Consider the following 16,006-nt stretch of genomic DNA (forward strand, 5'->3'; position numbering starts at 1 on the left):
GAGAATTCGATACTATGATGGAGCAGCTGAGAGTGGCCATTGTCACAGTAAATTCTCCCAGAGTGGACGCAGGACTAGCCACAGGATTATCATCATGGATTGCTGCAGCCATGAATCATCTGAAGGAATGGTGTTGGTCTCCTTGGTTTGCCTGTGGTATATATGCAAGATTAGAGTCTCACAACAGTGTGGTGCAGCCATGATCATTCAGGCCTTTACAGCCATTGAAGCAGGACATTTGCCCCAAGCATGGTTGGATACCATAAAAAGCTAAAATGTTATGCTCAGGATGCGAGGCTAAGCACTGCACTCAGGGTCAGCCGCTTTGGACCCAGAGAAGAGCATGTCTGATTGCATGCGGGTTGATACCCCAGGTCCCGCCTCTGAGAAAAAGGTATCGGACGGGTCTGATGCTCTTTGGGTGGATGACACCTAAATGAACATCGGTACAAAGTCCCAATTTATTTCTAATATCAGAGATCAGACCTCTACTCTTGCCTGATGCGTCTAAAACAAAAAGGGGGAACTGTAGAGAGCTGTGGAATGCTGTGCCTTAAAGATGGAGCTGGTTTCTGCCTTCCACCTTCCCGATGGTGAGTGCTCTCTGTCACGAACAATTCCACATTTGGCTAAGGCTGAGGATCTGGCTTGCTTCCATGTATGTGGACCTATCTGCATTGCCCACGTGGCACGCCTGGGTTGGCTACCCAGAGGCTATTTAAGCTGTGGGCTGGCTTTCCCCAGGGTCAGATGATTGTTCAAGGTTCCTGAATAAACTGCATTGAAAAAAATAAAATAAAATAAGGCTAACTTCCCACTTAAGGCAAAGTAGTTGGAATCTTTTATTCTAGAGCTGATATATGTAAAAAAATAAAAATGGCTTATAAAATAATCTAAATATTTTAAAGGAGGAAAGCCTCATTAATACCGGTTAAGCAAAAGATAGGAATGGTGTGAGACAGTAAGCATTTATGACAGTGGTAGAAAAAGGTGAGAACTGACCTCACTAGATCCAATGCAAGGAACAGAGCAAAAGCAGAGGACAGGAGGCTGGGACAAGTTAAACCTTTAAGCATGAAGTTTTCAGAAAATACCCCTCAGGACAGTCAAGGATCCCGGGAGGCACTCCAAAGGCCCAGAGCAATAGTTATTTGTTAACCAAAATCAAAGCATGCCAGTCTTATGATAACAATTATAAACATACTAATGTGCATCATCTAAAAATTGACCTTGTGATCAACTTTATAAAAGTTGTCTATGAGAGGCAGAATGTTGAGCTATAGAGAGCACAGCTTGACAATAACCTTAAGATTTAAGATTTAGTGACATCAAACGAAATCTGTAGTCAATTAAGGTTTAATTTTTTTTTTTTTTTACCTCTAGGACTATTCAATGAAGCTTCTGAGGCTTTTCCACCATCTCCGCAGTGACTCTGGTCAAAGGGAAGACACTGATCACCTGTTCCTGCTACCACTTCAAAATTCTTAGAGAGATCTTTTGTTTCCACCAAAGATTTCAGTTTGTAGACTTTTCGAGTATTGGTGTCTGATAGGTAGAGTGATTCAGACATAGGGTCCATAGCCAGGTAGTACTTATGCGCAGGGCTTGTGCTAAGGAAGAGGAAGACATAAGTTATTAAAAGCAATTTGTTCAACATGTATCCCAGTAGTCTGTCTTTTCTCACAAATGAAAAAAAAATATTTTAATAGATGAAAGAATTCATTTATCTTCCTGCTTAGGTACCAAGGATATAGGCACATATTTGTTTTTCTAGTAATGAGACTAGGTCTGAGAGCATTCTGCCACCCTGTAATGATGCTGACATTTTGATACTTTCCACTTGAAAGTATAAGAAATATAGGAGAAAATATCCCAGGAGATAATTTTCATATTCCATTTTCCACTTCCCAGCTGGATGATTGCCTGTATTTTTGTCACATCAAGCTCACCAAATTCAACACAAACAGTGTTTTTTTTTTTCCACTGCCATCCCCATCTTTCATAAACTTGGTCCTGTTTTGGATTTTTTTTTTCCTTCTTTGGGGACACTGCTGTCTTCCTAGGTGCCTGTTGTCAATTAAAAAGTGTGTTTCAAACTAGAGGACTTTTGATCTTAAAGGGCTGTGTTAGAGACAGACTGTCAAACTCCCGAATTCCCCCTTTAAACTGACCAACACTTCTCTTATACACATTCATTAAAATGTGTCTTCTAAGTACTTGAAATGGGCTCAAGAACTATGCTAAGATGGTAATGGAAACCAACTTGTGTATAAGATACAACCATTTTCTTCTTGAAACTTACAGTTTAGTCAAGTAGACTGATAAAAAAGCAAGGTATGATTCTCATAAGTCAAGTATTAGCATAGGAAATTTAAGAAGGGAAGGAAATGTAGAGAGGAGAGAGGATGTAGGATTTGTAACGTAGGAATAGTTATCAACTGTGTTAGTGTTTTTAAATTAATGATTGCAGTCTATGATTTATTTAGATTATTAGTTAAGATTTATTAGTTTGTTTATTATTATTAGACAATTTTCCCATTCTAGACACCAAACTATATGTAGTCATATCTTCCTAGGCTCTTCTGTTCTATGACATTTCTTGGATTTTTCTTATTTTTGAAGACTTCAGCAGTTTTACGACTATTTGTCAGGCATTCTATAGGATACTCTTTTACTGGAATTTGTCTGATATTTTTATCAGATAGGAATTTTGTAGTTTGGATGGAAAAGTGTCATTTTAACCAAATCACACCTATGTTGCAAACAGTCAACAAAATCTAGCACTGGTAGATTTGACCTTGATCTCCTGGCTGAATTATTATTCCTTACTATAAAAAATATTTCATAGTGTCCTTCCTGGAGGGAAGTAACTATTCATAGACAATAAGGCATCAGGAATTATATCCCATCTCTTTGTAAGTACAGCATCACATAAATTATTATAATTTTTGGATGGGTGGTTTATTTTTTCCTTTATTTAAAAAAGATATGTGTTTTGTATATCAGTATGTGCTCCATAAACATTTATTTTATGCTTAGAGAAAAAAACCTTAATGCTATTTTATGTTGTGTAAGTTGTCCCAGTTGCTATCACTAAGAATTCTTTCTGTGGGATTGTATGCCCCTTTGCATGATTCCATAAATGTTCATCATCATCATCGTCATTATGTTAAGACAATTACTTCTGCACTGCAAGAATTTTCTAGACTCTTCTTAATTTTCCCATTCTCTGATATTATAATCAGCCATTTCTCAAAAATAATGGCTTTTTATTTGAGAATGGTATTAAAAAGCAAGTCTGCATTGCCCACGTGGCATGCTGAGGTTGGCTACCCAGAGGCTATTTAAAGTGAGCTGGCTTTACCCAGGGTCAGATGATTGTTCAAGGTTCCTGAATAAACTGCATTGAAAAAAAAAATAAAAACACACACACACAAATAAAAACACACACACACACAAAAGCAAGACTGGATTGATGGTTCCAAGCAGTATTTTTTTTTCTTTCATGTAACTCTCTTCCTAAATACACTGTGAGTTGTTTGCAAACAAAGACCATTTCCACCTCTCTGTCCTTGATGTCAAACAGTGCCTGGAAAGGTCAAAGCTCATTCAGTAAGTAGTGAACTGGATTATGTGACATAAATGTAAGACGTAAAATGTTCAAGCTTTGGGTACGTAGCCAAAGAAAGTGGAGGAGTGAGTGCTATCAGAAGAAAGAGCTCTTTTAAGGATTGGAATTCTCTTAATTAATTGCAATGACCCTTTAAGCATATAGATGTATGTAAAGAATTATAAAGTTGGCAAATGGTAACTTGAAAACTCAGTTTGTAGTTTTTTAGTGGAAAAGTATCAGATTTTATTGAAATAGTTGATTTTTTCCCCCTACCTACCTCCTTCAAGTAAGATAACTTATAGATTCCAGGGACTTCTTTAACCCTGGAACCACCATGACAGGTGCTGTAAATAAATTGTAAAGGGCACCACCATTTTCCAAAATTGAGTTGGCAGATTTCCAAGCAAAGCATCTCTATAGCAAAGATTTCTCAAATAGGTGGTAGGGTAAACATTTTATGTATTTAGTTCATTTTCTTTTTTTTTTTTTTTTTTTTTTTTTTTTTACCTTCAGAATAATGTGCTCCCACATACAACCTTTCCTGGAAATAATCTTTAATACTATGGTAGCCAATTTGTGGAGTTTCAACTGAGCCAGAGTAATCATGCTTTATTAAGTAAGGTCCATGGGCTATTTTTCCAAGAGAAATGTTATTCACACAAAAATACTTTGGGATGCATTGCATTCATTCATTATTGAATATTTTCAATGTGCCTGTAACCTAAGTTAGAATTAGTATTCTCCTCAAAATTCAGCTGGGAAATCCCAGAACCATAGGGGTCTTGCTCAGAGTTGCTTAACAGTTCTCTGCCCTTACTAAGATTAGATTAGATCACATGAGACTATTTGTGTAAAATGACAACAGAATACTCTTGTTCTGAAGGTGGAAAAGACAACTGGTATTCTAGACTTTCCTAACTGTGTAACTTACATTGTGTTCAGCAAGGCTGTTCTTCAATTTGATGTACTGGCTTTTAGAAAAGGGAATAATCTAACATATCAAATCCAAATTTGATTGATGTTATTTTCTTGACAGAAATATACCCTGTACTGATATGGTTTTTCTCGCCATTCTTCAAGTACACTTCAGCTACATTGACAGTGGTTTCTTTGTGCTTTCTGAAAACATGTAAACTCACTGTACTACATTCTTATTTGATTTAGTTCTTCATGAGTAAGTGCATATCAGTTTGACAGACATGAAAATTTCTTTTGTAACCTAGATGTTAGATCTACTGTGTCACCTTCCTAAGTCATGATCTTCCAGTTAGCAGATCACTTCATTCATACTTCTTAAAATCAATAGATAGTTAAATGGAGAAATGATGGTTCTAATTAATAACATGTAATAGTTTGTCAGTAAGGACATCGGAAACCAACTGAATTTGCTTAAAGAATCAGCTATGCCGAAGTTGCAAGGCTGATTTTGTGCACTGGCATTTGCAAAGCGGCATCCCCCAAACACAATAGATATTCAAAATTTACTAGTGCTATTTTGATGACAACTGGCACTTGGGAATGATCAAGTTCAATTTTATCCTTTAAATTTCAGAAACTTTGAGCAGTTGTGACAAGTGTAATGTATAAGTGAGTTGAACAGAAATCCTTATCACTAATTTCAGGGCTATGTGCATTACCCATAATTAGTCCGTTGGAGCTTTTCAATTACTTCCTTTGGTGAGAGGAAATAGACCCTATTTAGTTGTATCAAAGGAAAAACAATGTTATTAAAGAAAGTTATCAAATGCAGAAAAGCAACGCTCAAGAAAAAAGAAATGTCATCATGGTCATTGTGTCTTAACATAACTGACAACTATTTTTGAGTCTTGGGAGAAAAATACTTTGCAACTTAAAAACATTAAACTGACTTAAACTTGTGGACTCATTTGAGATATCATTTCAGGGAAATATAATGAGACTTTTGGCCTTACTTTCTATTGACATATTGAATTGTCATCTTTCTTTATCTTATTTTCTTTTCTTAATGTTCAGTTCCCATTAAATTCTTAATGAACACACTGACCTTCTTTTTTGGAATGCACTTACCTGCACATAATTTTGAAATTCAGTTTCATACTATTTCTTTAACCTTATTTAAGAAGCAAATTTTCCTCTTAGCACATTATTAGAGAATGGCTTCTTAGAGTAGAGGTTCATTAGGCAACTGCCTGTGTTATTTGCTTACCTATGTCTGGTATCTCTGTTTCTAGGGTGCAGAAGGTATCCACAAGTAGCAAGTAAAAACAAATAGAGAGTCATCAGTATCATTAAACAACAGAAATCTCAGTAGACATATCAATTCCTTACTTAGCTTGTGGCAATTACAGAGATTAATGGGAAGATTTAGTCAGTATGAAGCCACAATTGACGTATTTCTTCCATGGTTCTCCTTATAAGATGGCGTCAAGGTGGTTACATGTCTTGGTGGTAGGTAAAGTTAAGACAATTTAGACAAAGCTTTTCTCTGCCCATCTGCACCAGGACCACTGTTCAGTTTTCTGAGAGCTCTCCCTTGTCCTACTAAACCAGAATGGGGAAGTAGGGATTGGGAATTTTAGTTTTAATAAATTCAGTTGCTGATTCTGATGCAGAGTTAAAATTTAAGAGCCACTTGTCTTGGAGATGAGAAAGTAGCCACCACAAAGGAACATTCTAAGTTTTATCTTGCTATCCTTGACTGCTCTATGGGAATGTAAAGCCATTGCATTTTCCTATAGAGACATGTATTAGACAGGCATAGCAACCCCAACTCTAAAACAGTTATCTGACCTCAAAGATAGAGACATTTGTATGAACACTAATTGACAATATTTTAAAGGGTCTTTTAAAATATGGGAGTTTTCTCTGCATGCTGCAATACTGATATGTCTGGCAAGATGTGCTCATTGTTGTCATACTGGTATGACAATTATGTGAGTAACAAATCACTTTCTGTTTGGCTATAAGACCAGTTCTACAGAAAGGATTTCATTCCTGATAAAGTAAACCTGAGAAAGCCCCAATGGCAAGAGCTATCATAGGTCTTAGGGTGGGACTACAGTTGTTATGTTAAATGGTCTCATCATCAAAGTACCTTCTAAATATTTATGCTTACTTCCATAGATTTTTTTTCTGCTATCAGTTTTGGTTAGAGAAGGATCTTTCTGAAATGGGTAGTAGTTAGTGCAAAGATTCATGTCTGGTCAAAGTACCAAAAATAAGTGACTGTGAGTGATCACCTATGGATGAATCATTTATATTAATTATTCCACATACAAGGCTCAGGGAATATCACAGAAGAATGGGAAAAGAATGTCAGAGCTTACAGATGAGGAGAAGAGCTGTGAAATGCAGACTTTTGACATGATGTAGCTGCTATACAAATGAACTCATAGCATCTTCAGTACCTGCGTGGTACCTGAACAAAATCAAATCAGTCATACTGCAAGTATGAACTGAAGAAGGCTTCCTGAGAGTCCCAACCTTTGGCAGAAGAGCTATTTCCAGTTAATAGTTGCTGACTGAGGGAAAATCACTCTTCCTTGGGGACATGGTTGCCTATACACCAGTGAATGGCCCCATACACGGCACATATGAGTAGCACTATTTGGACTCAGGAATTACTAATAACAACGACAAAAATAGAGTATTAAGTTTGGAAGGAAACAGAGTTAGAGGCACTAGAGGAAGCTGAGGGTGGTAATGTTGTAAGAAATTATGTGAACAAAATAAATTGTACAAATGTACGAAATCTTCAAAGTATTAAAAAAAATGAAGGACTTCTCTTGCACCACAATAGAATGTCCTTAGCATTGAAACTGTTACAAAAAAACAGTTTCAATAAAACATCATGCACATCAACTATTAAAGCCTTATGTCTTCCAGCCATCTGTGCTCCAAAGGGCAACTGGGGTAGACAAAACAGAATTGTCAGCCACAAAGAAGCAGAACTTTTAGTAAGCACTTCATCTAATAGCTTTTTGACACAGAGTATTGCCTTGGATGTTTCAGTGGGTGATGTGGTTCAATGTTTCTCAGATGGGGGGCTCAGTCTGACTTGAGGTCAAGTTTGCCCAGAAATAAAAGGCTATAGTCATCTGTGAAACATAGTCATTTAAATTTTAAAATCCTTTTAAATCTGGCCCCTAGGTCACTTTGAAGACATGAAGATAATAAACCTTTTTATAAAAATCAGGAATCGTTATTTTTCTTTGAATGTCCAGGAAGAAGAAAAGATACAAAATTATTTCACTTGGAATTATCTGCTAAAATGGATTCAACTCTCTTGAAAAAACATCTTTTCAAGAGACTAGCCTGGCCAGGTCATACTCCACTGGCTCTTCTATTTTTTTTTTTTTTTTGTTTTTTGTTTTTGGCCCATCTCAAAAGCGTTGGTATTCTGTGGGTTTCCACAAAGGTCAACTAGTATGGAATCAGAGCTCTGATTAGAAAAATGACCTCTGGCTTTTGAACTTTCTTTGTTTCTTTTTTTTTTTTTTTTTGGTCTCTATGAGATGGTTGTTGGAGTCAGGCTCTAATCACTGGAACAAAGTCAATTGTTCTAAAAAAAGTCTAGATGTGAAAACACTAGATGGACCTCATTAAAATATAATTTCATTCACAACATTTGTATTTGCATGGCATAGCAAAAATTATTTTTATGTCAACAAACAAAGCATTTTGAAATTCTTAGGTGATGGCAAGGAGGAGAGACGGAGACAGTTTGTTTCTCTCGCTGTTGCTTCTGATCCTGCCAATAATGTCATTGTGAATTTGGAAGATATCCCATGTTATGCAGAGCAGCTTCTCTCATTAACATCTCAGAGAGAGGAAGTGAAAATGATGGAATTTATTTCTAGTGTGTGACCTTGTTCTGTCTTAGAATTACTTTTAGTTAAGGATTTAGGATTGAACTACCACCAAAATGAACCTGCTGTCTAGCTATCAACAGACTACATACTGAGCTGCCAGTGTGTGAACTCTTCACAGAGACCAAGGTTCATCAGTGGGCATTACTGCCTGGTAACTGACAGATTTGAATCTTGCCATGCATTAAAGAGAGAAAAGAGTGGAGTCACAACTCTTTCGGGAGCAAGGTATTCTCCTAATGAGAGGATCTGTGAATTAATCATTGATTTCTTTTTTCAGTACAATGATAATAGCAAGGGGCATCTGCTCTTCTTTTTTGGATTTGAAAGAAAAGTGTTGAGATGTGATTTATAAGCCACAAGATTTGCCCTTATAAAATGAGAATTTCAGTAATTTCAAACACATTCACTTACACAACCTTTATGATAAAGCAATTCAAGAAGAAATTCTGTACCTATTTGCTAATAATCATTTTCCCATTTATTCCTCTTCTTCTACTTTGTCCCCAGAATCCAAAAATCTGGATTTTGTATGGATTTGTTTGTGCTGTACTTTCACAATAAATATAATCATACTGTATTTGTACTTTTATACCTGTCTTCTTTCACTTAATATGCTGAATCATTATCTTTTTTTTTCCTTTTAAGATTTATGTGAGAATGTAAACTTGTACAACCACTTTGGAAATCAAAATGGCACTTTCTCAGAAAATTAGGAACAGTGCTACCTAAATATCTAGCTGTACCACTTCTAGGCATATATCCAATTTATGTTCAATTATACAACAAGGATATTTGCTCAACCATGTTCATAGTAGGTCTATTTGTAATAGCCAGAAGCTGGAAAGAACCTACATGTCCCTCAGCAGAAAAACAGATACAGGAATTGTGGTACATTTAGTAATGGAATACGATTCAGCTATTAAAAACAAGGACATCATGAAATTTGCAGGCAAATGGTTTGAACTAGAAAAGATCATCTTGAGTGAGAACTCAGAAACAGAAAGACACATATAGTATCTACTCATTCATATGTGGATATTAGCCATATAATATAGAATAAACATACTAAATATATTCTCCTAAACAAACTAAACAACAAGGAAGACCTTAGGGAAGTTTCTCAGTCCTTATTCTGAAGAACAAATGCGATAGAGATTGGAAGCAGGAGAAGACAGGGAACAGGAGAATCGCCTACCACAGAGGGCTTCTGAAAGACTCTACTGATCGAGGTATCTAAGAAAAGGCTGAGAATTATAGCCAAACTCTGGGCAGAGTACATGGAATTTTATGAAAGAAGAGGGAGATAGAAAGACCTGGAGAGGACAGAAGTTCCAAAAGGAGACCAATAGAGCTCCCCTCCCCTTCAAAACCAACCAACCAACCAAGCAAGAAACAAACAAAACAAAACAAAACAACAACAACAACAAAAACCTTAGCCCTGGGATCCCTGCAGGGACTGATACTCCAAACAAGGACAATGCATGGAGAGGACCTAAGACCCCTGCTCAGTTGTAGTCCATAGACTCAGTCTCCAAGTGGGGTTCCTAGTAAGGGGAGCAGGGGCTTTCTCTGGCATGAACTCAGTGACAGGCTCTCTGAACACTTCCCCCTGGGTGGTGTAGCCTTGCAAGATACAGAGGAAGACAATGCAACCAGTCCTTATGAGACATGATAGGCTAGGGTCAGAGAAAAGGGGAGGAGTTTTAAAGTCACTGCTAATATATAAGATCAAACACAGGTATTGGATAGTCATCTATTTTATCTACTGCCAGTATTTCTAGCATTTTTTTCCAGTTCTGTGAACAAAATGATTGTTTTGTGGCAATTTTTCAGCTATTCATAGAATTTGTCAAAGCTAAGGTTTTGTTTGATCTTTTAGAAGAGTTTTTATAAGTTTCAGCACCCCTCGGCAGGTTAACAGCTCCTAAATGGGTGCTATACCAAATATACCAAATCTCCTCCATTTCCAACAAATGACAGGAGTCAAGTCCTATAAGCAATGTAAGATATATTAACTAGTCACTGGAAAAAATGGTGAAATCTCTAGGGAAATTTTCATGTCATGTTGACATTTGTCAAGACCAAATTGCTCAAGGTACCAAAATATATTTTCTAGCCTCTTATTTTCTTTTCTATGCAAGCCCACTTTCTGTGGATGATTTCTCTTTCATTTTTAAGGGACCTACAAAATAAATATCTTGAGAATAAGTGAATTTTGAAAAAATAGAAGTATAAGACTTTATAAAGAAAAAAATCACTTCTAGTCATGCTTAATGATTTTTCTAATAAAATTGAGAAATTAGAAGATGAGATGTGAGCGAGGATATATTACATATTTGAATTTGTCCAAAGTACTTGGTAGGGTATCTTCTACTTTTATGTGTATAATTATTCTTATTAGTTTTAGAAAATGAAAAAGTGACTCTGAGGCTAAGATTAGAGGAGAACAGAAACAGTTATATTTGATGAGATATAGTTGAACTTGAGCACATTGGATCTGAAGAAGAGAAAGCTCAGAAATCTTAGACTTCTGATTTCATACTTGTGAAAATCTTTCCTATCGGAGACAGAAGTTACTTCTGTAATTCTTCAGATTCTCTAATATGCTACTAGTAAAGAGAAATTTTATGAGGGCATATTTAAATACATCATAAAGAAGAAATTCTCTTTTTAATTTTTCTTTCTTCTGCTATCTTTTTCTTTCTTTCACAGATAAATCTAAAGATTCAGTGGGATTTCTTAAAAGACATTTAACTTTTTCGCTATTGAAAATGATCAGGCAAATCATAAATGACAAAATGTCAAGCATGTACTGGCTAGGGTAGCCTCATGAATTCTTATAATAAACATTAAATTCACAGATCTGTGATACAATTTTGTATTATTAAAACCAAGATGAAAAAGTCAAGTGACAACACATGCTGGAGAGGTTGTGGAGAAAGGAGAACCCTCCTCCACTGCTGGTGGGAATGTAAGCTTGTACAGCCACTCTGGAAATCAATCTGGCACTTTCTCAGACAGATAGGAATAGCGTTTCCTCAAGATCCAGCCATACCACTCCTAGGCATATATCCAAAAGAAGTTCAAGTACATAATAAGGACATTTGTTCAACCATGCTTGCAGCAGCTTTGTTTGTAATAGCCAGAAGCTGGAAACAACCCAGATGCTCCTCAACTGAACAATGGATACAGAAATTGTGGTACATCTACACAATGGAGCATTACTCTGCAATGAAAAATAAGGAAATCACGAAATTTGCAGGTAAATGGTGGGACCTAGAAAGGATCATCCTGAGTGAGCTGTCCCAGAAGCAGAAAGACACACATGGTATATACTCACTCATATAGACATATAACATAGGATAAACCTACTAAAAACTGTACATCTAAAGAAGCTAAGCAAGAGAGAGGACCCTGACTAAAACGCTCAATCCCCATCCTGAAAGGCAAAGAGGTTGGACATCAGAAGAAGAAAATGGGAAACAACCTAGGAACCTGCCACAGAGAGGCTCAGAACGCCTCTACCCTGCAGACTATCAAAGCAGATGCTGAGACTTATGGCCAACTGTTGGGCAGAGTGCATGGAATCTTATGTAAGAAGTTGGAAATAGTAAGAGCTGGAGAGGATGAGAACCACACAAGGAGAGCAACAGAACCAGAAAATTTGAACACAGGGAACTTCCCAGAGACTCATACTTCAACCAAGGACTATTCATGGAGATAACGTAGAACCCCTGCACAGATGTACCACATGAAAGTTCAGTGTCCAAGTGGGTTACAAAGTAATGGGAAGAGGGACTGCCTCTCACATAATCTGATTGGCCTGCTCTTTGATCACCTCTCCCTGAGGGGGGAGCAGCCTTACCGGGCCACAGAAGATGACAATGCAATCACTCCTGATGTGATCTGATAGACTAAGATCAGAAGGAAGGAGAAGAGGACCTCCCCTATCAGTGGTCTTGGGGAGGGGCATGCGTGAAGAAGGGGGAGGGAGGTGGGATCGGGAGGGGAGGAGGGAGGGGCTTATGGGGGGATACAAAGTGAATAAAGTGTAATTAATAATAAAAAATAAATAATTTTAAAAAATGCACATATGTATTTATGCATGCGCACACATATATCTAGACCTATACATGTATGCATTTTACCATAGAAAGCAAATCCACAGGGAAATCAAGACTTAAACTGTCTTAGCAATGAATATATTTTTAAAGGTCTTCAGAAAAGTGTAGTTTTGAAACATTGGAATTACAAGAGCTTGTAAGCTTTTTTTTTTTTTTTATTGAGACTTGCACTGAAAGAAAGCATTAAGCATCGTATTTTAGAAAACAAAGCTTCAAGAAACCCGGAAAGGGGTACTATTGACTTAATTAACAAGAAATAATGTTTCTCTTGGAAAATTTGTAGCAATAACAATATCATGAAACTTTTCTTTCTGGTCCTGTTCAGCCAATGAGGAATGACAAGGTCAAGGGTGGGGGCTACGAAATGAAGTGATTATTGAGATCAGAGGGGGAAAGTAAAACTCAGTGAGGACAGTCTGGATTACCTGGGGTAGGATTGGAATACTAGTCTTCCAAACTTTGAAATGCCAAATGGAATCTGTAATTATTCAATATGGTCAAATATGGAATAAAAAGATGGAAAAGTGGGCAAGACAGTAGGTCTTCCACTTGCGACAAACATTGTGTCCTCCCCCAAAGTCATTAAATGCTGAACCAAGATTGATCCACATGTGGATCTCTTTATGAAACATGTGAGCTGATGTTTGAAGAAGAAATTTGGATTCAATTTTACAGATAAGGAGGTAGAGGACAGAGTAAATTACATAATGTATAATATGAAATAGTCAAGATAGAGGAGAGTTCTTTGCCATTTTTTTTTATAATAACCTATTCACAACATTGCTACTCATTCACAAATTTGAATATAACAAAAAAGAATGACTGTTTGGCCTGTATTTCCAAGGAAATAAGTTACTAAATGAGGTAAAATAACTAATGTGTTTAAGGTAAGAGAAAGTGAATTAACTGATCTTAACAACAATAACACCAAACCTGGCACAACATAAAGTTTCTATTTAAACACAATGGAATTCAACAAACATTTGGTTCTAAAAATAGATAAGCCCTATGATATAAGTTATTTAGTCCCAACAAGTTTATATCTGGGAAAGTTAGAGCAAATACATGAAGCCACCAATTATATGCAGATGATTTCGTTTATACACATAGGCCATTGATCAGCATAGATTTTTAAAAAGAGGTGTTTTATGAGACTACTAACAGTGGGATTATTGGATGTTTTTCTAAGTCTTTTGCCTGGTCTTGGGACTCTTTTCTTCCTATTGGCTTGCCTTGTCCAGCCATGATATAAGAACTTACTCATTGTATTTTGTTTTGTCTTGTTTGTTTGTTGTCTCTTGGAGGCTCTTTTATGAACAGGAATCAGAAGGGAAAACAGAAGGGGAAATGGAGGGTGAAATAGAGGAGGAGGGGATCTAGCGGGGAGAGGAGATGTGGGGCCCAGGGAACTAAGATGAGTGAAGGGACGGAAAACTGTGTTTGGTATGTATTATATGAAAGAATAATTTATTTTCAATAAAAAGTTGATTCTTATAAGAACTGCATTAGTTTCTGTATAAACATAGTTAATGTGTGCTGACATGAACTGGTTTGATGGTTTTGGCTATAGCCAAATAGGCACCTATTTGACATTGTATATTTAGCTATCCTATTTTTGTGACGGCCAATCAGAGGAGTGTTAGAACTGAGAAGGACACATGACTCTATTATGGCTTCATTACAGAAATGGATGCTGGCAAGCTGGTGGGAACATGGAGGGTAAAGGAGGGAAAAATATGACCTGCTAAAACATGGGAACAATTTTGGGTGGTGTATTTTTTTTTCCCATGGAGAGAGCTCTTGGCTTAAAATATATTCTCAGAGAGATCTGAGTCAGACAAAACTGTTAAGAAACACTGAAGAATCATATCTCAGAAAAGCCAAACAGAGTGATAGGCTAAGTAAGAACCCCCCCCCCCCCGATTATGTGAATTCACATGTGTGCATGCCTCTGTACTTAAAGGTGGATGGTTGACAATGTGTTGTGGAGTGAATATAAGAATGAAGAATGATTATGGACTCTGAACATTACTTCAAATGAGCAGAACTGTGTTTTTTAAATACCAGTAGAAATCACTTTCTAAGTAGAGGTCAAGTTATTTTATTTTATACTCTAAAATGACTTTGTGTTGAGGGCCTCAGGGTACTTTGTACTAAAATGTAAATCTGTGAGTTGTTGAGAATACTTAATTGTAAATTTTAGCAATGAAAATCAGATGTTCTATCTTAGGTAAATTTATACTTAAATTTCAAAGAAAATGACTAAATTCAGCTGGGGTTTCCTTCCATTAATAACATTTTTGTTTCGGTTTTATAGATTTTAATATTTTTTTAATGAGGAAGCCATGGAGATATTATGTATGTAGGCCTTCTACAGGGTTAACTAGACCAGCTCAGTACGGCCATGTTTTTCCCACCTGACAGCCTTATGTGTTGAATGAATTGTTCAGTGCTTCCATCAATGTTTGGCATCATGTTGATAAAACACACCTAGGATTATGAAAACAATGTAGGATGTTGTATAAAGCAGTTTTCAAATCTAGGTATACAGCTATCTTAGACTTCCTGTTGACTGTCTACCTGATGCCAAAAGAGATATATTACTAAAAATGACAAATCACCATGAGGTCTGACATTGTGAGGTCCATGAATACTTGATTAGGGTAAGGTGCCATGAATTAGTACTTAATCTAGACTTTCTGGATGTGCTTTGTCTTTACAAAGTCAAAACCTCACAGTCTATTTTTTATTAGCCAAGGGAGTTAGCAGCTTTCTTCCATATGACAACATTTGCAATTATAATTAAGAAATATATTAAAACTAGAGTGAATTAATGTGGAAATTGGATTGTGACTGCATTTCCCAAACTAGGTGTGAAAGAATTTGAGAAAAGGAGGTGGATTCCAAAGAGAGAATGGAAACGTGAAAATAATCGAGGAATGCCCATGTAAATCCAAACTTTCATCATAGTGAACATTAAGTGATGAATGATGATGATGCAAAGTATCTCAATAATCCTGTCTACCTATAGTTGCTTTATAATATGTGGTCACCATCAGTCACTATTTTTGACATCACAGAGGAGATGCTTGAAACAAATATTGTTGTATGGAATAATCTAAAAGATGACATCAAAATTCTTTGGAATATAGAGAAATTTTAGCCATAATTTACAGTCATGTGTTGTGGATAAATCTGCAATAACAGATTAGAAGAAAAGCTCTGCCAGTTTCCTCAGGGGTGAAAAATAAGTTTTAATCCCTAATGGGATAGGAATGGATGCTTTTTTTGTGAACTTCAGAGGACACATAGTTTGTCTTATAACCACAGAAAGGGAAGAAATAAGCTGATTAAGCCATGGTTGATTTAGTTGTAATCTTTATGCAACTTCAGGATATAGCAGAGCAAAAAGGTATAAA

General features: G+C 36.5%; 1 protein-coding gene across 1 annotated transcript in view; it reads right to left on the reverse strand.

Moving 5' to 3' along the window:
• The window catches only part of Tenm1 (teneurin transmembrane protein 1), a 1,125,448-nt gene that overhangs the window by 110,172 nt on the left and 999,270 nt on the right, over positions 1–16,006 (reverse strand). Inside the window, exons 22-23 of the mRNA XM_060375702.1 lie at positions 5,799–5,819; positions 1,378–1,610 (exon numbers count right to left, since the gene is read on the reverse strand). Coding sequence (XP_060231685.1) covers positions 1,378–1,610; positions 5,799–5,819 — 254 coding nt within the window. The remainder of the gene's footprint in view (positions 1–1,377; positions 1,611–5,798; positions 5,820–16,006) is intronic.

This window comes from Meriones unguiculatus, chromosome X (genome assembly GCF_030254825.1).
Source record: "Meriones unguiculatus strain TT.TT164.6M chromosome X, Bangor_MerUng_6.1, whole genome shotgun sequence".
Lineage (NCBI taxonomy): Eukaryota > Metazoa > Chordata > Mammalia > Rodentia > Muridae > Meriones > Meriones unguiculatus.